Source organism: Oncorhynchus mykiss, chromosome 3, assembly GCF_013265735.2.
Source record: "Oncorhynchus mykiss isolate Arlee chromosome 3, USDA_OmykA_1.1, whole genome shotgun sequence".
NCBI lineage: Eukaryota > Metazoa > Chordata > Actinopteri > Salmoniformes > Salmonidae > Oncorhynchus > Oncorhynchus mykiss.
Window position 1 is genome coordinate 46308106 of NC_048567.1, and position 27604 is coordinate 46335709.

At 44.9% G+C, this 27604-nt stretch overlaps 1 protein-coding gene across 3 annotated transcripts in view; it reads right to left on the reverse strand.

Annotated features, from left to right (window-relative positions):
* LOC110504150 (kalirin-like) overlaps positions 1 to 27103 on the reverse strand; it is a 257148-nt gene extending 230045 nt beyond the window's left edge. For all 3 annotated transcript variants that reach the window (XM_036974283.1, XM_036974281.1, XM_036974280.1), the window contains exon 1: positions 26383 to 27103. In XM_036974283.1, coding sequence (XP_036830178.1) covers positions 26383 to 26449 — 67 coding nt within the window. In that variant the 5' untranslated portion in view covers positions 26450 to 27103. The remainder of the gene's footprint in view (positions 1 to 26382) is intronic.
* Between the last annotated feature and the right edge of the window lie 501 nt (positions 27104 to 27604).

Genomic DNA, 27604 nt, shown 5'->3' on the forward strand with positions numbered 1-27604 from the left:
ACCAGATCTTATTTAGGGGCTTCATAGCAAAGGGGGTGAATGCATACGCACACACCACTTTTCAGTTTTTTCTTTTTTAGAATATTTTGAAACAAGTCATTTTTTTTCATTTCACTTCACCAATTTGGACTATTTTGTGTATGCCCATTACATGAAATCCAAATAAAAATCCATTTAAATTACAGGTTGTAATGCAAAATAGGAAAAACGCCAAGGGGGATGAATACTTTTGCAAGGTACTGTACCTATTCAGTATACATCACCATGAAGAGAATGGCATTCATAATTATTCATTTCTGTACAGTACAGACATGATGTCATTCTGTTACTGTCATTCTGTTACCGGGTGATGATTCACTTCACTTACTCTACTTCATTAACCAAAATAGATTTTTTCAAACTCAAGGTGTCATATCATAGCTGAGACGCCATTCTTCCTGCAGACATCTTTGAATCTTAATTCAGAGTATATACTTTACAGATATTAACAGAATTTTGGGAAAAGATGATAACACAAAAGGGATATTTTACTGTCATTCTGTTACCAAACTTTACATCTGCATGGTTCAGGCATGGTGTTTTAGTAAAATTATTGTTGGTAAAAGTAGACTCATGCATATACACTGAGTGAACAAAACATTAGGAACACCTCGCTAATATTTAGTTGCACCCGGTTTTGCTCTCAGAACAGCCTCAACTCATCGAGGCATCTACAAGGTGTCGAAAGCATTCCACATGGATACTTGCCCATGTTGACTCCAATGCTTCCCACAGTTGTGTCAAGTTGACTGGATGTCCTTTGGGTGGTGGCCCAACAATGCTGCAGTTCTTGACACACTCAAACTGGTGTGCCTGGCACCTACTACCATACCCCATTCAAAGGCACTTAAATCTTTGGTCTTGCCCATTCACCCTCTGAATGGCACACACACACACAATCCATGTCTCAATTATCTCAAGGCTTAAAAATCCTTCTTTAACCTGTTTCCTCCCCTTCATCTACACCAGTGGTTCCCAAGCTTTTTATAGTCCCGTACCCCTTCAAACATTCAACCTCCAGCTGCGTACCCCCTCTAACACCAGGGTCAGCGCACTCTCAAATGTTGTTTTTTGCCATCATTGTAAGCCTGCCACACACACACACACTATATGATACATTATTAAACATAAGAATGAGTGTGAGGTTTTGTCACAACCTGGCTCGTGGGAAGTGACAAAAGGCACAAATAACAATATAATAATAATCAATCATTTTGCTCTTTATTTAACCATCTTACATATAAAACCTCATTTGTTCATCAAAAAATTGTGAATAACTCACCACAGGTTAATGAGAAGGGTGTGCTTGAAAGGATGCACCTAACTCTGCAATGTTGAGTTGTATTGGAGAGTCTCAGTCTTAAATCATTTTCCACACACAGTCTGTGCCTGAATTGAGTTTTCATGCTAGTGAGGGCTGAGAATCGACTCTCACATAGGTGTGTGGTTGCAAAGTGCTTTAGTGTCTTAACACCGCAATTTGCCAAGGCAGGATACTCTGAGCGCAGCCCAATCTGGCAGGGGCTTCTGATTAAATTCAATTTTCACAGAACCGCTTGATGCAATTTCGACGAGGCTCTCTTGTTCAGATATTGGTAAGTGGACTGGAGGCAGGGCATGAAAGAGATCATCCGTTTTGGGAATGTACCTGCATAATTGCGCACCCAACTCAGTCAGGTGCTTTGCTATTTCACATATGACATTGTCCGTATGCTTGAGTTCATTTGCACACAAAAATATCATACAATGATGGAAAGAAAGGTGTTGTTGTCCTTGTTAATGCAGACAGAGAAGAGCTCCAACATCTTAATCATAGCCTCAATTTTGTCTAGCACATCACCCAGATAAGCCAGTCATATGAGAAACTCGTCATCATGCATGCGGTCAGACAAGTGAAAATTATGGTCAGTAAAGAAAACTTTTAGCTTGTCTCTCAATTTTAAAAAACATGTCAATACTTTGCCCATTGATAACCAGCTCACTTCTGTATGTTGTAAAAGCGTTACATGGTCGCTGCCCATATCATTGCAGAGTGCAGAAAATACACGAGAGTTCAGGGCCTTGCTTTAACAAAGTTAACCATTTTCACTGTAGTGTCCAAAATGTATTTCAAACTGTCCGGCATTCCCTTGGCAGGAAGAGTCTCTCAGTGGATGCTGCAGTGTACCCAAGTGGCATCGGGAGCTATTCCCTTACCACTACACTATGTCTCCCTGTCATGGCTTTTGCGCCATCAGTACAGATACCAACCCATCTCGACCAGCAAAGTCTATTTGATGTCACAAAGCTGTCCATGACTTTAAAAATATCCTCTACTGTTGTCCTGGTTTCCAGTGGTTTGCAGAAGTGAATGTCTTCCTTAATTGACCCCCCATAAACGTAACGGACATATACCAGGAGTTGTGCCAGGCCCGCTACGTCTGTTGACTCATCCAGCTGTAACGCATATAATTCACTGGCTTGTATGCGAAGCAGTAATTGTTTCAAAACATCTCCTGTCATGTCACTGATGCGTCGTGAAACAGTGTTGTTTGATGAAGGCATTGTCTGTATTGTTTTTTGGGCCTTTTTCCCCAACATTGTCCCAGCCATATAATTAAGTAGGAATAATTAAGTCCTCCACAATAGTACTGTATGGGGTTGCCTGTCCTAGCCACTCGGTAGCTCACCATATTAAACACTTCTAGCCCTTTCTTATTAATGGTATCTGTGGCTTTTATACATGTCTTACTACTCAAAAGTTGTCTTAATTCTCATTCAAAAAACTCCCATGGCTTCAAATTGGCATGTTCTGTTTCTAAATGTCTGCGTAAGAGTGAAGGTTTCATAGAGTTGTGAGATAGTGCTTTTGCATATATAAACACACTGTGGCTGAGGAAAGGCACTATTCCCAATATAAGTGAACCCCAAATCAATGTAGTTCTCATCATATTTGCATCTTTTCGATGATCCAACGTCCCTGTCTGTTGTTCGATGCTTTCCCAGGTACATTCGGACCGTTAGTGGAATTCTCGCGAGAGAGTAACGGTTAATGTGATTGGATGTTCTTATTTGACTAAGCTACCGGTTTTTGACATTGTGTTGTTATTTCGCTGAACACTAGATGGTTTCATTTTATTTTTGGCAGTGAAACTAGGCTACACAGGCGAGAGAAAAAACCTCTCCCAAATGTATAATAGCCCCGTTGGAAAATATAACACGGATTGTTTGAAAATGTGAAGAAATTATACATTTAGAAAATATATTATAAATGTAAAAAAAAATGTGAATCCCATGTTTATTTGGCGTACCCCCTACGGCATTGCGCGTACCCCAGTTTGGGAATACCTGATATACACTGATTGAAGTGTAATTAAGTGACATCCATAAGAGATCATATTTACCTGGTCAGTCTATGACATAGAAAGAGCAGATGTTCCTAATTTTTTTTCGTACACTCAGTGTAGGTGTATGGTTAGTTAAACAATGCGGTCAATGATTTTTGTTTGGCATACATTTGCAGGTGAAAAGCTGAGCCTCAGCGTCACTCGGTTACCGCGGAATTGCCCTGTAGTATTCGTGTTGCTACTTTCACACCTTGTCAAGCAACATTCATATTTATACCCTCCATGGTATCGCGGTCCATGGCAAAGTAGTGATCCACTGAGCGGCCGTCCGCTCAGGATGAAGAGGAAACTGATCTCCTCACAATAAGTAGGTAGAGACTAAGTGAAATAGTCTGACAGGCCCTCTTCCCTCCCCTTGTGCTTAACCCACTCTGGTAATGACAGATAAACATGTGAGCGCTCTGCTTTTCACAGAGACCAAGCAGAGTCTGAGGTGTTCATCTGTTTGAGAAAACACAGAGTTGTCCTGTTTTTCTTGGCCTTTCAAAACTGCTTCATCCACCGTGTAGACTTTGGTTGGTCTGCGCAGAGAAAGAAAACATGTATCCTTCTTTTATTTGACCAAAATCACTGGGCACCAGGGGCCTCATTCGTTAACAGTGTGTGCATTTCTTTGAAAAATTCCGGTGTACATGGAGATTTTAGGATTTGGGAATTATGAAACTGACGCACGCAACATATACACATGTTTTCATTGATAAATCAGAGCCATGTTACAGTTGTGCGTTCGTGAACGAGAACCACAACCCCTGCCTGGAAAACGTTCACCTTTTATGGTAACAAAGACACCCTCGTTTGCTGTATGATTTGGAAATGTTGGAACTGGGCCGTGTCAGTTAGCAGAATAGCACATTTGTATCACATTTCTGTAGAGGATTGGGTAGAATGTTTCCCTCTTTTGCAGGGACCTTTTCAAACTAAAAATGCATGCCATCCACTGGCTACGCATTCTGCTGGATTGATTGTCAGTTGAACAATTTAAAAGGTAAGTGCTGCCTACAGCCCACACTTTCGCAAAAGACGAATTGGTTGTTCAATATTGTGTTAATCAATACGTGATTATGTTTATATCACCTGCTTTGGTATAGACTCTGAGATTAAATAGGCTACGAGGTCGCGCTCCTATCGCACAATAATCATTTAGCCTACCTATACTGTCATAGACTCCTGGTCTATTTACTTTTGAGAATGGTTGGCTATTGAATGAGCGATTAATGAATAGTAGCCAGATATTTGTTGTGGGGGTGGGAATGAACCAGTCATGTGAGAAAAGGTGAGAAGTGTCCTGCAATATGATTATGATTTAGGCCTATATAATAAAAGTTTAATAAATATATTAGGGAACATGCTGCTATGTGATCTCCTTACCAACGGCAAATGCATCTGTTTTATCATTAGGCCAATGTTTTAATGTTTTTATTAGCCTACCATTATTATAATTCCCGTACATCAAACACCTAAATTTCCCCCAAAATAACAATATTTGCTTGCAATACAGTTGATCGGACAGTGGAAGTTGGTCTGAGATTTGCATGGAGATATACACACACTTTCCCGTCAAGTTCAAAATGGATAAATACCAACCTTTGTGGGAAAACTGGCATATGCATGCTTTGGGTCATATTTTGTGCGGAGACAACATTTCTAAATGCGGCCCCAAGGGGAATGGGGATATTGAACTCAATCTGACTTGATTGGAGCTGCTGACATCTTCCTGAGTCCCACCGTGTGCTCAGTGGGGCTCAGTTGTGCTGCCAGCAGTAATTCCCCCTATGAGCTGGCTAATCCCACACATGAGCCGGGAATTAAATGGCATTTGATTCTAATGTGGTCAGCTCAGAACCAAGTCATAGAATAAGAGGGAAGATACATAATACATCGCCGGATAGAATAGACAGAAACACCACTGTGGAAATGTAAGAGGGCAATAGGGAGAAACAGTGCATCAAAAGACGCCGGTCAGCCGCTAAGACAATCAATTGCTGTTTTACTATCAGGGGGAGTAAAACCACATGACCGGCAAGCTAGCTAGACGAGAGGCACGTGTTTCCCATAGGTAATGCTGTGCCCAATATTTGTCTCATCTTTATTTGAATTCCAGTCAAATGTAGCCTATCAGTTTTCTCAGACAGAACAGCTGGTTGGCCTTGTGAGTGGAGGGCTGAAGTGTACAGGGAGGAATGGAGTGGGCCTTCGGACCAGATGACTACAGAGGACATGTGCTTACATGAACTAGACACCAGCTGCTGCTGGACCCTTAAGAGAGACTTGACAACCAGGTACTCACTGACGCCAAATAGCCTACCAAAATGCCAACAGTTTGTCCCATGAACAGCTCACGTGATGAATGTTTCAGATAAACTAGGTTTGCTGTCTACTTTATGATTGAAAAAAAGCCAATTGAGTCATTCAAAAGAGAAGACCTGTAAATAGTTAATCCAGCTTTCATCATAATACTGTCCTGTCCTCCCATCTGTCCAATAGCTTTGTAGCATAGCATGATTAGCATCCCATGTGCTGCTATCACTATCAATATTTCAAACCAAGGCCCTTGATCATAGCAGCAGTCATAGCAGTCCTGCTATGAGAGTTCAATAGCTGAGTTAATTTGGTGGATTTCTGCCCTCGACTGAAAAGCCATTGGTCAAGCTTTCCTCTTTGTTCTATTAATACAATCGGCACAGGCCGCCCCCCATTTGCAGGATCTGTTTAGTCAATCATGGTTCGACACAGTCAGTCCTTCTCTTTTCGTACAGCGAGCCTGTATCCACAATGACAGCGCAAGAATGTCAAAGTTAAACCCCAGGAGTAAATTAGCTTTAATTGCTAAGTGACATCTGTTTTTAAATACAATTTGGGAAGGAAGTAGACTGCACTCTCTGACGCAGCAATATATGTGTTTGTAAGCGAAGGCCACTGCAGAGCTTCTTAGAAGAACTCCAGTTGAGAAATTCATTATTCCCCCGCCCAATTGAAAAAGAGTAGGACAATTTCAAATTGACCACACATAGTTGGCAACACGGTGAGAAATCAGCCGATCCCCTGCCAGAAGACATAGCTACTGCACTGCATAGCTGGCAAAACTCCATTTGTGGGAGAAGCAAATAGAATTGCTCTGTCTATCATCTCCATAAGGAGGCATGGGGGAAATTTAAAGGCGAGTTTTTATGTCAGAGGCAATGCGGCCTTTTCCCAAGCATCTAGGTCTAGGATACACACAAACCGCTGCATGCAATGCCCACCGGACTTCATCTTCCATGAATAAAAGCAGCCATCCAAGTCAAATGAACACATTTCACATTTCTGACACTTTGAATCTGAATCTTTCCCTCACAAAAAAGCTTACATGTGGAGTTCAACTCCCTGCCATATTTTGAAAGCTTCCCTTTCCAGCACCGTCATCACAATTTCACAAGGAGCAGATTCCTGTTTGCTTCCTGACCAAATGGCATAAACTATATAACTGCCACTTTAAAACACACTACAGTAGCACAAGGTTCTGCGCACTGGTGTATAAAATGGAATGAATCGTATTGTAATCAGATGTGTTTCAGTTCGGATAGGATTGCGGGCATATTCAGTTCAACTAGAGTATGTTTAGCCAGGTGGGACACTTCATCTGCAGAACAGTGATGGTGAATGAGGCTTCAAAGTGAGATAAGTAGTTCGCCAACACTTGTTAAACATCCATTTCTTTTTCCATCAACTAATAGATTATCTGGTGGCTGTGAGCTGTACATTGGCACACCATCAACCCAGGTGGTATGAAATAGTGCCGACAAGTGCCAATGACTAACAGACACCCAAGTGTGCGTTTAATTCAAACAGCCTGAGGCCAGAAATCAAACAGAAAGTGTTGCTTGAATGACAATGTGACTGTGGCACCCTATTGATTACATTCGCTTTAATAGCTTGGCAGCCAAACATGTCCTTCGGATGCTCCATTTCGTTGGTATTTGTGATTGGTCATGTTGTATCCGTCATCTAAGTGCAAAACACTTCTTTATTTCACAAATAACTTAGTTTGATTCCTGTGTGCGCATCCACACTGAAATGAGTGTACGCCACTTCTTTGTTTGATCCTTTGAAAAGGGCCCAATGATCAGGCTTGGAGTGGAATGGGGTAGGCTCTTACTCCTCTCTCTCTCTCTCTCTCTCCTTCACTGAGACTTTTATCACACGGTTAGTTTATCCTGGCATTGCAGCTGCGCAGCTCTGGTGCCAATGCTCCCAGTGCGTTCACTAATATATGCCAGGCGAACTCGACCATTACTGCACTCCAAGTCTGGCATTAAACACAGCAATCAGGCCCGGCCACTTCGCGTTCGGCAGCATGTGCTCACCACCTTTTAACTACTTTACAGATCCTGGACGACACGCCATTCACACATCTGACTCAGCTGATTGAGTCCATTCCCAATTCCCTCTCACAAAGGGAGATGGGTGGAATGAGGGACCCATCGTGGCCTCACTGTAGTTCTCACAGGCCGTGTCCCAAATGGCACCCTATTCCCTTTATAGTGCACTACTTTTGACCAGGGCCCTATGGTGCACTAAGCAGTGCACTACATAGGAAATAGGGTGTTATTTGGGACGCATCCCCGGTCTAAGAGCAGGCATCCATGATTGGGCGAGCACCAGCTCTGTACCGTTGATCTGTAAGACGTATTTTCCTACTTGGGCAAAGTCTAAAGGCTTTTTCACTAGATGTGGTGATCTGGCCTCTCCCTGGGCGAATGGCATTTCCAGATGTTTCTAGTAAGCTCTAATATATGGGTATTATGGGTCCAGTGCAGTGAACTCAGCAGTGTACCTTGTGGGGGAGCCATAGTAATACTTGAGTGTGTAACCTTACCTTCCAGCAGACTTCAAACCTGTGATATTGCTAAAACTCACCTCCAATACAACCCTGGGTTTTTACTGTGCACTGTGAGAGGGGCATGTACAGTACATAACTCTACTTGCTAATTGAACTTGAAGTCGTATGGTTGGTATCTCCTGCAAGCCAGTCCATGTACATTTTGTGTGTCTTTTAAATGCACGTGAGTTGCTTAGAGATCCTTTCATCGACAATCATAGACCAAATCTGGGCCCACTGTGGCGCAGCGGTCTAAGGCACTGCATCTCATTGTAAGAGGCGTCACTACAGTACCTGGTTCGAATCCAGGCTGCATCACATCCGGACGTGATTGGGAGTCCCATAGGGCGGCGCACAATTGGCCCAGCGTCGTCCGAGTTTGGCTTGGGTAGGCCGTCATTATAAATAAGAATTTGTTCTTATTAACTGACTTGCCTAGTTAAATAAAGGTTAAAAAATATGTATATATAAAAATCAACACCGAATCAGAACAAAACCAAAGGAGGTATTCAGCCATGCAACCACAAAGAAAACAAAGACAGCAGACATGGAATATTGCTGAGTCTTTGTCTGTTTCCACTCAACGATAGGTTGATATGTTTAATGTGGTGTTGAGTAGAGCCAGGAGAATTCCATCCACACTACAGAACCTCAGAGAAACACGCATTTCAATGATGTCATCAACATGATGCTGTTTTCATCACTCCCACACGCAGATGAGAAGCAGCAGAAGCATGGTCCACACACACAAAAGTATGTGGACACCCCTTCAAATTTGTGGATTCGGCTATTTCAGCCACACTTGTTGATGACAGGTGTATACAATTGAGCACACAGCCATGCAATCTCCACAGACAAACATTGGCAGTAGAATGGCCTTACTGAAGAGCTCAGTGACCTTTAACGTGGCACCATCATAAAATACCACCTTTCCAACAAGTCAGTTCGCCAAATTTCTGCCCTGCTAGAGCTGCCCCGGTCAACTGTAAGTTCTGTTATTGTGAATTGGAAACGTCTAGGAGCAACAACAGTTCAGCCGTGAAGTGGTAGGCCACACAAGCTCATAGAATGGGACCTTAGAATGGGAAGCGTGTAGCGTGTAAATATTGTCTGTCTTCGGTTGCAACACTCACTACCGAGTTCCAAAATGCCTCTGGAAGCAACGTCCGCACAAGAACTGTTCCCCAGGATCTCCATGGCTGAGCAGCCGCACACAAGCCTAAGATCAGCATGCGCAATGCCAAGTGTTGGCTGGAGTTGTGTAAAGCTGGACTCTGGAGCAGTGGAAACGCGTTCTCTGGAGTGATGAATCACGCTTTACTATCTGGCAGTCCGACGAACGAATCTGGGTTTGGTGGATGCCAGGAGAACGCTACCTGCCCCAATGCATAGTGCCAACTGTACAGCTTGGTGGAGGAGGAAGAATGGTTTGCGGCTATTTTTCAAGGTTCAGGATAGGTTCCAGTGAAGAGAAATCTTAAGGCTACAGCATAAAATGACATTCTAGATGATTCTGTGCTTCCATACTTTGTGGCAACAGTTTGGGGAAGGATCTTTCCTGTTTCAGCAGGACAATGCCCCCGTGCATAAAGTGAGGTCCATACAGAAATAGTTTGTTGAGATCGGTGTGAAAGAACTTGACTGTTCTGAAGAGCCCTGACCTCAAACCCATCGAACACCTTTGGCATGAATTGGAACGCCTACTGCGAGCCAGGCCTAATCGCCCAACATCAGTGCCTGACCTCACTAATGCTCTTGTGGATGAATGGAAGCAAGTCCCTGCAGCAATATTCCAACATCTAATGGAATGCCTTCCCAGAAGAGTGAAGGCTGTTATTACAGCAAAGGGGGGACCAACTCCATAGGAATGCCCATGATTATGTAATGAGATGTTCGACGAGCAAGTGTCCACATACTTTTGGTAATTTAGTGTACATACTGGAGTAGTTTGTTTTACATTAAACACACAGCGAAGGTTACTGTGAAAGGTCAGCCCCTTAATAAAGACGGCAGTCAGCTGGGCTTTCATAGTAATCATGTTTCAGACCAGGCCGTGCCAGCTAGCCCCGAGGAGTCATCAACATGGCCCTGCTCAGGCCAAAATACACGGCAGAGGACCAGCTCAATGGGCCCAGATCAAAAGTAGTGCACTATGAAAGAAATAAGGTGCCATTTGGGAAGCAACTTGGGTCTGGATCTTGGCCTGTACACTGCAGTCAGCAGCCCAGGTGAGATCTGAGTTACGTTCCAAATGGAACCCTACTCCCTACATAAGTGCACTAGTTTTGACCAGAGCCTATGGGCAAAAGTAGTGCACTATGTAATAAAGAGGGTGCATTTTGGGATGCATCCCCTGGAAACGATGTAAAAGGTACACAGAACAAATGTGGCTTGCAGTGCGACGAGACCAATGGGCATAAATATTTGAAATGTCATGATCTATAGGGGAAAACAGTCTAAAAGTAGTTCTGCATCAGAAAACCCAGAGTGTCGAGGGAGTTTGTGTGGCTGACGTGAGGAGAGAATAAAGTATTTTGTTTGCTTTAGCCTTGCTGGTTTGTTATGCTTTGAGGAAGACTGTATTAAATTCGTCAGTGGGCTTCCACTCCTAGTCACACACCTAATCGCAAGCATATGGTTACTCATTTTAGGCCTATACTCTGAAAAAAAAGAAACTCTCCCCACTCAACTGGGTTCCCACATGTTAGAGACACCTTCACTCTTTTGGTGATAAGACGTTTACATTGACTCACTCTTCTACCTGTGAGTTTAACGCTGTCATTACAACAGTGACAGCAGAGTACTTCAGTATAGATACTGTTACTGCTGTTACTACAGCTTTGTTCTACTGTAAAGTAGTGGTGGGCAACACTGCGCACAGCTGTGCCTGTTACAGTTATCAGAGAGCGTACAAAGATGTAGAGGTGAGTGCTTCCCTGGCATTTTACAGGCATCACTTCCTGTAATATTTCTGTGGGGCGTCTCTAACACCCTGATCACATCCATTTCTTGTCAATCGTCCCTGCTCCAGTTACAGTGAAATAATGTCTTGGAAAAGTGTTAAGAAAAGCATCTTTCTTTTCGACAGTGTGATTCTGGCTCTCTGGCCGTCTCCTCCCCTTATTTGGCCCAAGGCTTTTTCTGTGCATCCTGACACCAGACCAATCTTGTGGGAAGTGTGCTGAAGACGCGCTGCACTTTCTAACAGGCTATTTATGAACTAGGTCTTCACTGCTGGCATCATACAGCCCTTTTAGTTTGTCCCACAGACCCACACTGTGGGACACGTTTACGTGCAGCAGCCCTGAGAGCCATTTCTGTGATGGATGATGAATCATCGGAGAGGAACCTCAGCCATCGTCCGAAACAGAAGCCTTCAAGAACCCCTTACCTTCTCCCAAAGGCGTCTTTTCAAGATGAAGCAAACACAGCTGATGCTGCAGGGGCATCTTTAGTATACAGCGAAATAGGGTGCCATTTGGAACACAGCGGAGGAACACAGTGAGTTGACTGGAGTGAGCAGAGCAGGATATGATGAAAAATTAATGAGTGCTCTCCAGCTCCATCCCATGTGACCTTGTGGCTGACGGGTGAGTCAAGGCTGAGTGCTCAGAGAGGAGGGAGGTCAGGGGCTAAGGCAAACACACACATACTGTACGCATGTGCACAAATACACTCGCACTCAAGCACACACACAGACACTGCATCCATGACCGGGACAGGGAACGAGGATCGGGGGTCAGTTTCTGACGGAGGAGAGCAATAACAACAGCATTTCCCTTGAAATGACTCGCTCATATCCATTTTCATTTTCTCATTATATCGTGGCTATGAGCCACCTGAGAATCCTGCAGCCAGATATAGACACTGGCATGAGAGGGGGTCTCAAAAGCAGTGTTTTCATTACGAGGCAAAACAACAGACATTGAGACTCAGACCACCGCTGAGTCTCCTCGCCACTCCTCTGAATCACCTGTTCTTGGTGGCTGGACAGACAGAGGGACGGTGAAGAGGGGGTTTTCCTATGGGCCTGTGTAAAGAGCCAGTCCTACCCGAGAGAAAGTCAAGAGCACATCATCCAATTGTATCCTCCGGTTGGCATGCTTTCCTTCCTGATGGACTCCTGGTGTGGAGTGGTGTTTGAGAGTATAATCTCTCCACCCACGCATGCATGCACGCAGGCACACACACACATAAACACACCACCAGCAGGCTGCTCCTGACCCTGTTCCACTCTGTCATTGTGTGCCCTTATCTCGTAGGCAGCCACTCGGGACCCTGCCATCCGACTATCATCCTCACATTACTGCTATGAGTTGGTATCATTTGACTTTTTCAGGGGGCAGTGCCGTGCTTGACCCCCCATGTAATTAGTTTACCACCGACTCCCTGAGCCAACCAACGGACCACTGCCATTACATCAGTAGCACTGTCCCTCATTGGGTCATTGAGTCAGTGGACCCATCTGTCCAAAACAGGATTGGTGCACCAAATCAATATTGTTTGGGGTATTTTATTGACCACCTACGACACCACCAGTCCCATTTCCAAATCACTGTGGACCAGGAAGGCAGTCAAAATCTAAGTCAACATTGATGAATTATTGGAGTTCAATTCTTGATTTTGAGGACAACTGATGCCTCCATATCAAAGAAGTTGACCATGGAATTTGGAGTAACAATTCATTGTCAGGTAAATAAAATGGCCACAATAGTCGTTATATTTGTTCAACAAAATCATCTGAAGTTGTGAAAGCCAAATTGCCCAAGAATCTGCCATTTGTTTTTCTGGGATTAAAAAAAATAGAAGCACCTTTGAGATTCTGTTTGTAATGAAAAGCACTATATAAAATAAATATTATTAGTAGTATTATTATTAACAACTATACAAGAAGGAATTATGTCCTACCAAGTCAAAGCTGGCTCTTGTCCCAGGCACATCCTACATATCTCCAATGTCTCTCTTGTCAACATCGCTTGTTTCAATGTTGCCTCATTTTTCTACTTGCCTGTGCCTCTTCGGCTTTGTAAAATAGCTATCTGGCTAGCAAAGCTAACTAGCTATCACGATTTGCACCAATTTTAGCATTTTAAGCTAACGAATGCTAGCCATTAGTTAGCTAAGCTACTCGCCCTCGAGGAAGTGAGCATACTTTATCTAGCTAGCTAGCTAAATAGGCTACTCCTCCTTGGTGAACTTGTAGGTAATTTATGTCAGTTCACTTTTAGTGTCAAGACTTCCGCCGAAGTCGGTCCCTCTCCTTGTTTGGGCGGTGTTCGGCAGTTGACGTCACCGACCTTCTAGCCATCGCTGATCCATTTCTCATTTTACATTGGGTTTGTCTTGTCTTCCTTCACACCTGATTCCAATCCCATCAATTACATGTTGTGTATTTAACCCTCAGTTTCCCCTCATGTCCTTGTCGGAGATTGTTTCGATTGTATGTTATGTGCAAGTTACGTGTTGGTGTGCGACGGGTTTTGTACCCAATTTTATTATTTTGTATATTTTGTTTTTTTTTAAAGTTTTTTGAGCACTTATTAAACGACTGTGTTTATACCAAGTTCGTTCTCCTGCGCCTGACTTCCCTGCCACCAACACGCACCCATTACAGAATCTCCGACCTTAACTATGGAGTCAGCAGGAGAGGGTACCCCTGCCATTGAGGTGGAGGAGCGCGTCCAGGAGCACGCAGTTATGCTTTACCATCTTGGCGCCGCCTTGGTCCGCGTTGTCCAGACAATGGACCGCTGGGAGAGACAGGGAGTTCTTCCAGCGCCTCCACCAGCACAACCGGGGTCTCTCCTGAGCACCCCTTTCCCGCCTGAACCCAGTGGGATCCATCTCTCCTTGCCCCAGGAGTACAACGGGAGGGCTGCGAACTGCCAGAGGTTCTTGTTGCAGTTAGTCCTCTATCTGGTCACTGTCCACCCGGCTCCATCGGACCATGATAGGGTGTCCACCCTCGTCTCGTGCCTCACCGGGAGAGCCCTGGAGTGGGCCAACGCCGTGTGGAGAGAGGGAGATGTGGCGTTGGACCAGTTTGAGGGGTTCACCGGGCAGTCTTTGACCACCCGCCCGAGGGTAGAGCGGCGGGTGAGCGCCTCTACCATCTGAGGCAGGAGACGAGGAGCGCCCAGGAGTTCAGGACCCTGGCTGCCGGCGTGGGATGGAACAACAGGGCCCTGATCGACCATTACCGCTGCAGTCTGCGCAAGGACGTCCGTCGGGAGCTGGCCTGCAGAGACACCACCCTCACGTTTGACCAGCTGGTGGACCCGTCCATACAGCTGGGCAACTTGCTGGCTACTTGCGGACGTTCAGATCGGGGTCTGGTGGTTCCATCCTCCCGCACCCCCTCTCCAATACCCATGGAGCTGGGAGGGGCGGTGCGCATGGAGACCGGAGGGAGTTCCCGCTTGTGCACCATCTGTGACCTTTCTCACCCAGAGCCCTCTGTTGCACATATGTTTGTGTCTGTCACATTCCCTGAGTTTTCCACATATTCCCAGCATAACGTGCTCGTCGATTCAGGCGCGGCTGGGAATTTTATTGATAGAGCTTTAGCCTATAGTTTATGGATCCTCATCGTTCCCATGGATGTGCCTTTCCCTGTTCACACCTTAGATAGTCGACCATTAGGGTAAGGGTTGATTAGGGAGGCCACCACTCCTTTGGGCATGGTGACGCAGGGGGGTCATACGGAGAGAATTAGTCTCTTCCTTATTGACTCTCCTGCGTTTCCCCTGGTGCTGGGCCTACCCTGGTTAGCTTGTCATAACCCCACTGTTTCTTGGCCACAGAGGGCTCTCACGGGGTGGTCGCGAGAGTGCTCAGGTAGGTGTTTAGGGGTTTCCGTTGGTGCTACTACGGTGGAGAGTCAGTGCGCATTCCCCCTGAAAATGCCGATTTGGCTCTCGCCTTCTCCAAAAAGTAGGCGACTCATTTACCACCTCATCGACGGGGATATTGTGTGATAGACCTCCTGGTAGACACTGCACTTCCCAGGAGTCACCTGTATCCCCTCTCACAGGTGGAGAACGAGGCTATGGAAACATATGTCTCTGAATCCCTGAGTCAGGGGTACATTCGGTCCTCCATTTCACCCGCCTCCTCGAGTTTATTTTTTGTGAAGAAGAAGAAGGAGGGAGTTCTGTGCCCGTGTATTGACTATCTGGGTCTAAATCAGATCAATGTGAGGCATAGTTACCCACTACCGCTCATAGCCACAGCGATAAGAGTCAATGCACAGGGAGCGCTTCTTCACCAAACTAGATCTCAGGAGTACTTACAACATGGTGCATATCTGGGAGGGAGACGAGTGGAAGACGGCTTTCAGTACCACCTCAGGGCATTATGAGTACCTCTTCATGCCGTATAGGTTGATGAATGCGCCATCAATCTTCCAAGCCTTTGTAGACAAGATTTTCAGGGACCTGCACGGGCAGGGTGTAGTGGTGTATATTGATAAGATTTTGATATACTCCACTACACGTGCCGAGCATGTGTCCATGGTGCGCAGAGTGCTTGGTCGCCTGTTGGAGCATGACCTGCACGTCAAGGCTGAGAAATGCCTGTTCTTCCAAAAGTCTGTCTCCTTCCTAGGGTATCTCATTTCCATGTCAGGGGTGGAGATGGAGAGTGACCGCATTGCAGCCGTGCGTAATTGGCCGACGAACACCACGGTTAAGGAGGTGCATCGGTTCTTAGAGTTTGCCAACTACTACCGGAGGTTTATCCGAGGTTTTGGTCAGGTGGCGACTCCCATTACCTCACTGCTGAAGGGGGCCCGGTGCGCTTGCAGTGGTCAGCTGAGGCGGACAAGGCTTTTAGTCACCTGAGGGCTCTGTTTACCTCGGCTCCCATGTTGGCCCATCCGGATCCCTCTTTGGCGTTCACAGTGGAGGTGGATGCATCCGAGGCTGGGATAGGAGCGGTGCTCTCTCAGCGTTCTTCCCGAAGAAGCTCAGCCCAGCGGAGCGAAACTATGATGTGGGGTACCGAGAGCAGTTGGCTGTCGTCAAAGCCTTGAAGGCATGGAGACATTGGCTTGAGGGGGCTAAACACCATGTTCTAATCTGGACTGACCACCGCAAACTGGAGTACATCCGGGCGGCGAGGAGACTGAACCCTCGCCAGGCAATGTGGGCCATGTTTTTCACCCGTTTTGTGTTCACTCTTTCTGACCAGGCTTTTCACTCTTTCTGACCAGGCTCTCAGAACTTTAAGGCAGACGCTTTGTCGCGGCTGTATGACACAGAGGAGCGGCCCATGGATCCCACTCCCCATACTCCCCGCCTCTTGCCTGGTGGCACCAGTAGTGTGGGAGCTGGACACGGACATTGAGCAGGCGTTACGTGCAGAGCCCGCTCCCCTCCAGTGTCCAGCTGGGCTTCTGTACGTTCCGTCTGCTGTCCGCGACCGGCTGATCTATTGGGCCCACACGTCACCCTCCTCTGGTCATCCTGGGATCGGTCGGACGGTGCGCTGTCTTGGTGGGAAGTACTGGTGGCTCACTTTGGCTAAGGGTGTGAGGATTTCTGTTTTCTCCTGCTCGGTGTGCGCTCAGTGTAAGGCTCCTAGGAACCTGCCCAGAGGTAAGTTACAACCCTTACCCGTTCCACAAAGGCCGTGGTGGAACGGCTCGTCAGGCTCCGCCGGCTGGTCAGGCCCCAGCCGGCTCGGCCGGCTCGTCAGGCTCCCGCCGGCTCGTCAGGCTCCCATAAGTGTAAAATTGGGTTGAGATCTGGTGACTGAGACGGCCATGGCATATGGTTTAGATTGTTTTCTTGCTTATCAAACCATTCAGATGAGGGCATAGTTATCCTACGGGGCATAGCCATGGTAGCCAAAATAATGCACTGCCTCGCATTTTTATACATGAACCTAAGCATGATGGGATGTTAATTGTTTAATTAACTCAAGAACCACACCTATGTGTAAACACCTGCTTGTAATTATTTATTATTTTGGCAGTTACCTGTATGCTTTCCATCTTCAATCTCAGAGGCCTTGCTACATTTCCTCTCTGGAGTTTTTCAAAAAGCTTGAGACTTCATGGACAAGAGAGAGAAATAATGATATAGGCCTAACCACTTGAGTGGATATAAAATACATTAAACTGGGCAGCATAGAAAGGCTGAGCAAGTGGTCTAACTGGTTGCTAAGCCCATGTCCCAAATGGCACCCAATTTCCTATTTAGTGTACTACTTTTGACTAGAGCCATGTTTCAAAAGTAGTGCATTATATAGGGAATAGGGTGCCATGTGAGATGCAGCCTGTAAATCATAAGTCAGAGTGGAGTCCCAAGCACCCATGCCATTAACGGTGCAGACACTGATACCTTAATGAATAAAGTACCCAAAATGTTACAAAATTCCATTACCATACATATCCAGATTAGAAAGTAGGCCTACATTCATTTAACATTAATTCAATACAAATGTAGAGTTATCACAGCACCAATTACATTGAGATTTGTTCAGAATGAGTTAGTCATGTAAATTCCCAGCGGAAATGGATAATGATCTCTGTGAGATGTAACCCTTTACTGCAGTCATCTCACTGCGTTGCTTTAGGCATACTGAAATGACATGACTGAAATGACTGCTGAAATGGCTGCTTTAAATTGTGCAGCAGCACACGTATTAAATATGACGCGGAAATATGATGGTTGAAAATGGCAATGAAACCCTCTGAAGCCCAACCATCCTCTGAAACTCAACAACCCTCTAAAACTCAACAAAGCCACTACTGATAAACAATCAGGTAGAAGAAAACCTAAACTCCTGTTAGGTATTTACCTATTTATCAGAATACACACAGATGGTAGGTAATATCCACGTGAAAACACCTATGTGCACCAACATCTGAAGTTCATGGGAGCGTGTCAAATTGGGTGTCTAATGAAAGCTAAGAGTCTATATTGTTTTGAAATGAAAGTGTATATACACTGAGTGTACAAAAGATTAAAGAACACCTTGACACAAACCGGTGCGCCTGACACCTACTACCGACCATATCCCGTTCAAAGGCACACAATATTTTGCCTTGCCCATTCACCCTCTGAATGGCACACACACACAATCCATGTGTCGATAGTCTCAAGGCTTAAAAGTCCTTCTTTAACCTGTCTCCTCCCCTTCATCTACACTGATAGAATGGAATTGAATAAGTAATATCAATACGGGATCATAGCGTTCACCTATATTCACCTGGTCAGTCCATATCATGGAAAGAGCAGGTGTTCTTAAGGTTTTGTGCACTCAGTGCAGGGTTTCTGTTCGCCGGTAATAGCCGGCCTTTGGCTGATACAAATTGAAAAGCCGATAAATGAAATTGCCACCAGCCAATTGTCCGGGAGAAGAAAATAAACATTGGGAAATAATGCTTTTTAGCCTATTGATGGAAATACCAGTCGATGGAAATACATTCGACATGTATATTGTACAGTATATTGGATATGTATCTTATTTATCACACACGTACAGTATACAGATTCCGCCTTTGAGCGGAAAATCTGTCAGACAGTACGAGAGCTCCTGCTACAGCATCTCAAACAGCAAACATAGGCAGCGGAAGGCAGGTTTCATCAGCGCGTCACACACCACTTTACAATGAGCTGGAGGCAGTATGCATTTTGAAAAAGCATATGTAATTGTTTGAACCCTGAACTTTTTAATACGTATTATGGGGCATGTGTTACTTTACTTCAAAGCAGCCTAGCCAAAATCAGACCATATCCGTGGAGGCAATTATTTTTACATCATCTTTCTTTCATCGTCCAGTAGCCCACAATCCTGGTCATATTAGCAACCCATGATAGTTGTTGCACATTAGATCTACCCTCTTTCAAAATTTCTAACGGATATTTTCATCTCTGTCACATGAAACCGCTCGCATGATTCCCTTTTGACGTGAGTGTTTTCCTGCTAATTGCATTACGGAATGAACATTCGCGCCAGGGGAGGAGCTATAGGAGGTCGGGCTTATTGTAATGGCTGGAATGGAATGAATGGAACGTATCAAACACATCAAATGTATGTAAACGTCCTTTGACTCCATTCGTTATAATTAGCCTGTCCTCCTATAGCTCCGTCCCACCAGCCTCCACTGATTCCCACCTAGCCTACTGCCTTGTGCGCATCACTGCGCGTATAATGTGAAGAAATAATAGTATATCAACATTTTAAGCTAAACATTCTGATCTGTTGCATCAGACTTTTTTTTAAATATATATATTTTTTTAATGTATCCTAGGCCTACTGGTTGTATGAATTTGGGATCTATCATCCCAAACTGTCCCAGAGTCTGTTTGGAATAGGCTATTTCTTTCTCGACAAGCTGACCAATAGAATAGGTAGACTTTTCTACTACGGGGGATAGTAGATTGACATAGGCTAGTGATTGGAATGTTCGTTACTCGTCTTGTTGGCTGAGGAAAAGTAAACGTGGACAGTTACTCTGACGTCTTCAAAGAGCACATCAGAATTCAGTAAGGACCACACATGGTTGCACTCTCAACTTGCATGTTCAGTTAATATGAATTACCATAATATAAATGTGATTTCTGTCATTCTGAGCACCGTGGGTGGACGCCCTAATCCGGTTATGCACCCAATCCATATGGGTAAATTTCTCAAATGCCCGGTAAATTAAAATGCTGCAGGTCAAATATCCAGCAACACATTTTCCAGACAGAAACCCTGACCCAGTGTACATTTTTCAACCATTTTCCATCTGAAAAAATGTGGAATTTGCAAAGGATTTAATTTCTGGTCAAACAGCTGAAAAAGAGGTCTTAGAAAACATCTACCAGAAAAAGTATTTCAAATGTATTAGAAATACATCAAAACACAATCATGTTGAAGTAAATTCCGTTACCAACATTTCTTTGTCGCTCACTGGCTGGAGTCACCGAGCCATGAGGAGAGAGGATAACGAAAAGTTCCCCAAAGTAACAAGTAAAGGTAGAACTATCAATTAGTTCTAGTGTTTTTACGGATATAAATGTTGTTTATTCATTATTAAGTGGTTAAAACTGTCAATTCCGTTACCAAATCGGTCATGGAATTTCTGCAACGGCTAGAACGGGAAATCATAGTAGTCACAAACCACAGTTGGGTTCACAAGTTTGGACAACACATTACAGTAGAGTTCAGTACCCTACATAGTAGAGCACACTAGAGTTGAGTACACTATAATGTACTATACTGAACTGCACTGTACTATTCTCTACTGTAGTCTACTGAGCTCTACTGTGCTGTACTTTGATGTCCAATATTGTGAAACATAGACGTCTATGATCGTTTCAGATTCCAGTCCGGTCCAACCAAATGTGGTCTTGTTTGGGGACAGATCTCATTAAAATAATAGCCACTGTGTAGAATAATACCCAAATATGCAAAGGAGGATAATGCATATTTATAACTTTGTGGACCTATATAGGATACATCACCATGAAGAGAATGATGTTCATATCCATAATTATGCGTCTGTGTACTACAGATCAGGGACCCATGATGAAATTCTGTTACCGCAATTATGTTACCGGGTGTAAATCCACTTCACTTACTGTAGTTCAATAACCGAAATAGATTTTTTCAAAGTCAATGTGTCATGTCATAGCTAACACCCCATTCAGAAATCGTTCAATCTTAATTCAGAGCACGTATTAAACAGTTTTTAGAAACATGGACACAAAAAACTGAAGGAGATTTTACTGAAATTCTGTTCCCAAACTTTGCATTCGCACAGTTCTTCCAGAACATGTTTTTTTTTTTTCAAATTGTCAGTGTAAATTGTTAAAAGTAGTCCTTGTGCATAGAGTTGTACAGTTTGTTAAACTTTGAAATCAACGGTTTTTGTTTGGCATAAATTTTAAGTGAAAAATCTGAGTCTCAGCGCAATTCTGTTACCATGGAATTGCCCAGATGCTGTTACCGTGGAATTGCCCAGATGCTGTCCTTAGGGAGCTGCTTCGACTACTTTGTCAATTTCTCTAAAAGCCTTGATATCCCAGCAGCAGCAGTGATGGATCAGCTAATAAGATCTCCCTCCATTACCCTCTCAGACTAACCAACCAGCCCGCCCCCAACAAAACACTGACAGCATATGGTTCGTCATGAACGGTGAGGAGCCTGCTGCTTTTAGAAGTGGGGGACATCCCTCTTTCTCCCTCTTCTTTACTCCCTCCTCCACGTCAGATCATGACTCAATAATCCTCACAAAATTATCTCACTCTCTATTACCCCAGTGGTTTACGTTGGCAAATTAGCCATTTTCCTCCCTGGCGGCACGGTGCATTGCAGTGTAGACTGAGCCTGGTGTGCCTGGCCAGCTGAGGGGAGAAGGGACAGGGAGAGAGGGGACGGGGAGAGAGGGGAAGGCCCTCAGCTCAGCACACACCCAATGTTCCGGCTGACAGCGGGGGCATGGGAGCCCATTGTTCTTCCCCTCTGGCTGCTACCCACGCAGCATGGAGCACAGCACAGCAAAGAAGTCATTAACTATCAGGGCCCGGCTGGGCCAGGCCTGGTACGACTACCAGGAGGAGGGGGCGGCCCGATGATGCAGTACCCAGGCCAAAGCTTGTCCCGATGGGGTGGAACCTGCCTGCCTGTCTGCCTGCCTGGCTCTCAGACTGCAGGGACACCATGACTCCATTCAGTCAGCATTGTTTCATTCTCTTTCACAGATTCTCTTTCATGTGCCAAGATCAAAACACCCAGACCTGCATTGTGTTTGGTCAGAGCAGATGTGCAGGGGGTAGGTAAAGCAGCATAGGGACAAGGCTATACTGTCTAAATGTTCAATGCATGGCCTGGAAGAATAGACACTGCACTGAGGTAGCCTATACACATTGGCTGATGGCAATGATGATAATTTATTGAATCTATTACTTTGAATTATGCTTATTATACTAAAGGGGATATGAAGTGAAAAAAAGAACAAAACAAAGCGAGGAATATTCACAGGTGTGTGAATTAATGTCAATATCTTTCCTGTCACTGGGGAGCCAATTACATTGTAATGTTTTGTGTACTCGTGTGCATCTCCACACATTAATCACATGCCTGAATGCATAGGGAACCTCATCTGCAGTGTCCTGATATTACCTAGGCGGAGCTATCAACAGTTAACCTTAGCTTTTAAATTAAATAAAATGGCTAGCCCCTCATCAAACTATGACTGTGAGCTAAGATATTAAGAATCATGACCATCCAGCCCAGGCAGTCTTTGTCATTTTGTGCATTTCAATTTGCACCCTACTTCCTATATAGGTACTCTAAAAGTAGTGCACAATATAGGGAATACGGTGCCATTTGGGATGCAGACATAGTCTCCCGAGAGGGAGCAGGTCCTATATCACACAATGAAGTGGAAAATTAAGGTCCTGGGGGCACTAAGGTCAACCAGCTGCCCTAGCAGATTTGAGCAGGCTGTGTGACCACACACTACACCCCACGCTCATCTCTAGCACCAACACACTGACCAGGGATTTGAATAATGAATGGTGCTAGCCCTCTACAACGCCCCATAGCCACTTACGAACTGCGTAATTCAAAATATATTTTTTTATCAAATCAAATGATATTTGTCACATGCGCCGAATACAACCTTACAGTGAAATGCTTACTTACAAGCCCTTAACCAACAATACAGTTCTAAGAAAATGCACAAAAAGTAAGAGATGAAATGGGTTTTATCATCCTGTTTTAATCCAAAATGTAGGCCTAGTCGTGTTATCAATCAATTTGGTTAGTAAGCCCAGTTTTTGCCTACTTCTTGCTACGTCTAGCTCAAAGACAAATTAAACAACTTCTATGCTCACTTTGAGGACAATACAGTGCCACTGACACGGCCCGCTACCACAGCCTGTGGGCTCTCCTTCTCCGTGTCTCCGTGTCCAACGTGAGTAAAACGTGTTAACCCTTGCAAGGCTGCCAGCCCAGATGGCATCCCGAGCCGCGTCTTCAGAGCATGCGCAGACCAGCTGGCTGGTGTGTTAACAGACATATTCAATCAATCCCAGTCTGCTGTCCCCACATGCTTCAAGATGGCCACCATTGTTCCTGTTCCCAAGATAGCAAGGGTAACTGAACTAAATGACTATCGCCCCGTTGCACTCACTTCTGTCATCATAAAGTGCGTTGAAACAGTAGTCAAGTATCAAATCACCTCCACCCTACCTGACACCCTAGACCCATTTCAATTTGCTTACCGCCCCAATAGGTCCACTGACGAGGCAATCGCCATCACACTGCACACTGCCCTATTCCATCTGGACAAGGAATACCTATGTAAGAATGCTGTTCATTGACTATAGCTCAGCATTTAACACCATAGTACCCTCCAAACTCGTCATTAAGGTTGAGACCCTGGGTCTCAACAACCCCGCTTTGTGCAGGGGTGGAAAGGTGGAAAGTTTTAAGTTCCTCTGCGTACACATCACGGACGTGATGTGGTCCATCCACCCAAATGGTCCACCCACACAGACAGCGTGGTGAAGAAGGCGCAACAGCGCCTCTTCAACCTCAGGAGGCTGCAGAAATTTTGCTTGTCACCTAAAACACTGACAAACTTTTACAGATGCACAATCGAGAGCATCCTGTCGGGCTGTATCACCGCCTGGTACGGCAACTGCACGTCCCTCAACCGCAAGGCTCTCCACAGGGTAGTGCAGTCTGCACAACGCATCACCGGGGGCAAACTACAGGACACCTACAGCACCCGATGTCACAGGAATGCCAAAAAGCTAATCAAGGACAACAACCAGAGCCACTGCCTGTTCACCCCGCTATCATCCAGGAGGCGAGGTCAGTAAAAGGTGCATCAAAGCTGAGACCGAGAGACTGAAAAACAGCTTCTCTCTCAAGGCCATCACACTGTTAAACAGCCATCACCAGCACAGAGAAGCTGCTGCCAACATACTAACCCAAATCTCTGGCCACTTAAATAAATGGACCTAATAAAGGTATCACTAGTCACTTTAAATAACGCTACTTTAATAATGGTTACATATCCTACATTACTCATCTCACACCTATATACTGTAGTCTATACCATCTACTGCATCTCGCCTATGCCGCACGGCCATCACTCATCCATATATTTATATGTACATATTCTTATTCATCCCTTTACAGTTGTGTGTATAAGGTAGTTGTTGTGAATTTGTTAAGATTACTTGTTAGATATTACTGCACTGTCGGAACTAGAAGCACAAGCATTTCCCTAAACTCGCATTAACATCTGCTAACCATGTGGATGTGACCAATACAATTTGATTTGATTTGAGACTTCATATTCACAATGTTGGTCCAATCAACTAAAGTAGTTCCTTCCGACCCAGCTGCTCTGGTGTTTCTCCTCAGTTTGACTTATTTCCTGCAGACTGAAATGCTTCGAGCATTTCAGATATTGATCCAAAGGCTTGCCTCTGTCAATCTCCAGCAATTATTACCTGGACTAATGGTGACCCTTGCTCTGCTCGGGCGCTACTTGTTAAAAGCCAGGTGCAGCGGGCGAAATTACCCAGCGAAGTGATTGCCATGGCTACCAATTACATGTCGAAAAGGCAGACGGAGGGAGAAATACATTTTCACCAGGCTTCTCTGATGACTTGCAGGCGAAAGACCTATGTCCTGTATGCGAGAAAATGCTTCTACTCAGAAGCCACTTTACAACGAGGGGAGAATTCAAGTTTGCATTCAAGGTTAATCTCCCTCTAAGCTCTGAATGAGCAGGCATGGAGACTCCTGTGTGGCTCAGGACATAAACCCACTTTAGCGCTCTTTCAGCCGGCCGTTGTGAATGGATTACAGCGCATTCAGCCACATAGCATCTTTCTCTCGTGGTAAACACCCACTCCTGGTTGGTGCTGTGGTTGAGTGGGACCTTTATGGTTTATGGTCTCTACCCCCCTGCCTGCCTGCCCCCAGGGTAGGTCCTGTCATGGTGTATCAATAGAACTATCAATGACAGACCTATTGAGAAACAGGAGCAGGTGTCCTCGCATGGTCTCCACTGCACCACCACAGAAAAGTCATATTCCTCGCCAGTGGCTTTTACTGATCTCGCCATCTGTGAGTCATTTCAATTCCATTTCGGGCGTAGAGGAAGCCAGTGCTGTTGTGGTTCCGTACACCTTGACGCCAAAGGCACAATGTCTTAGGGGCTGGGGCTCCACTTTTCCACCAGCTTGTGTTTTGTCCCACTTCCTGGTTCTCATCTGCTCCCCACCCTACTAAGGAGGCTGCCTGATAGACTACAAAGAAAATGTATATATATATATTAACGTGAGATGAAAACTAGTGGGTGTGCTGGCAGAGCTTGGTGTGATTCCCATGCACTAGACTATAGTGAGATGGAGAGGCAGGGTGTGTCCCACTTCTCCAGTAGAGCATACAGAATGTGTTTGACACACACACACACACACACACACACACAGGCACAGGCACAGCGGACTAGGCAGGAATACAGTCTTAGATCCTAAACCCACATGGTGCTGGGAAGGGTCTCTAAACATGACAAGTGTCAGAGTTGTTCCTTGAGAAACTGCCTTTCCCCTCTGATGGAGTCCCACAGCAACCGACAGCCACTCATTTAAGCCGTCCAGTGTTGATTGATAGATGGCACAAGATCATCCCAAGCTGTCAGCTTCTTCTGGTGACAAGTGTTTACAACACACACACAGGGCAGTATATTTTTGAGTGCGTGTGCGCGTTCAAGGTGGTGCAATAATGAATGTAGAAGGTAAATACATGTCCAACCAAAGCAACAGTGTGTCCCTTATACACACACATCTGATATACGTTATAACAACAACATATCACATAATTCTACAGATATCCTAGATTCAATGTTTACACAGTGTCAATGAATAGCAAATTTCTTATATTTTAGTGCTCGTTAGATTTGAGAACTGGTACCTAAGCCGAGGGACTCACGTTCTCCAACAGAGACCAATTGGGGCTACGGCAAGAGATGATTTGCCATAGGTTCAAGACAATGGCTTACCCCGTCCAGCATTGCATGTATCAAAATGTTTCACTTCACTGAAATAAAGGGTTTCAAATATTGTACTTTCATCCTACCGGTTTTGAAAAAAGCATCCGTATCTGAATCATTCGGTCCCTCCTCGGCTGCTTCAGCAGAATTCATGTTTTCTACTAGAGGATTTCAAGAGACAATGTAGCCCGAAATATATCCAGTGATTACTTTAACCAAATCAGTGCAGCGCGGGCTGGCTTCTTCATGTTCTTGAGTTCTTTGTCACAGGCGCTCGCGTTTTTCAGTCGTGGGTTTCCGTCCTTGTGCTTGGGCTGTATTTTGCGCTCTATTGTTTCACATTCAACCTCCTCAGTTCGCAGCCCCGGCGCCACAAAAGGAACCCAATGCGCGCGTGACAAAATGAAGATACCGTACGATTTCAAATGGGTTGTTCTGCTGGGAAAACAGAGGATTTACACTAAACGCCCCACGTCTTGAGTATAATATAGCCCAGAGCATCCCAGAAAATTAGCTGTAGCCTATAAAGTCAAGGCATCGGCATATGGTTGCATTACAACGGTTTCTTGGCAGTTCGTTCCAGTGATGTCACGAAAGCTGCATAATGAAATTGGTCTGGCTATGAAAAAAAGCATCAACATGATTTTACATATATAACCTAAGTCGTTTACAGAAGAAAAAAAGTCATAATAGTACGAAGTCCGTATCTAACCCCCAAATCCCTTGCCTCCTTGTTTATTGTAAAATCCGCTAATCGCGCAGATAGGAGCTGTATCAGCACAGCCTGGAACAGCAGGATGTATTCCCAACAATAGCTCAGAAGCAGACCCCTCCGCCCCTATACCCTCGCCCCCTAAACACACTCCTTTCCCTTTTCAGTAGATTGCTAAGGTGAATAAACTGCTGTGGAGAAAGTTGACAAGAAGCCGCAATATATCACTTATTTTGGGATTAGACACAACCCCTTTATTCAAACCAATAGCCTATGTATTTTCTCCCAACATAGATAGCAATTGATTTATGTTTAAACACCCTGCCAAATAGAGGGACAAGCCTTTCGCTACACCCGCAGAAGCATCTGCTAAATATGTGTATGTGACCAATACAATTTGATTTGATCATCACAATGCAGATAGGCTACTGCTCTGCAACGTGTGCTTGAAGCCTACACAATTCCATGTGATAACTCCATGTCTATATGTAGGGCGATAAACAACTAATGTTAGTCCTTTGGCCTACCAGCTACCTCTCTCACCCCATGATTTGACAAAGCACGTCCCGTCATTCAAAAGGCACTCACTCTCCCGT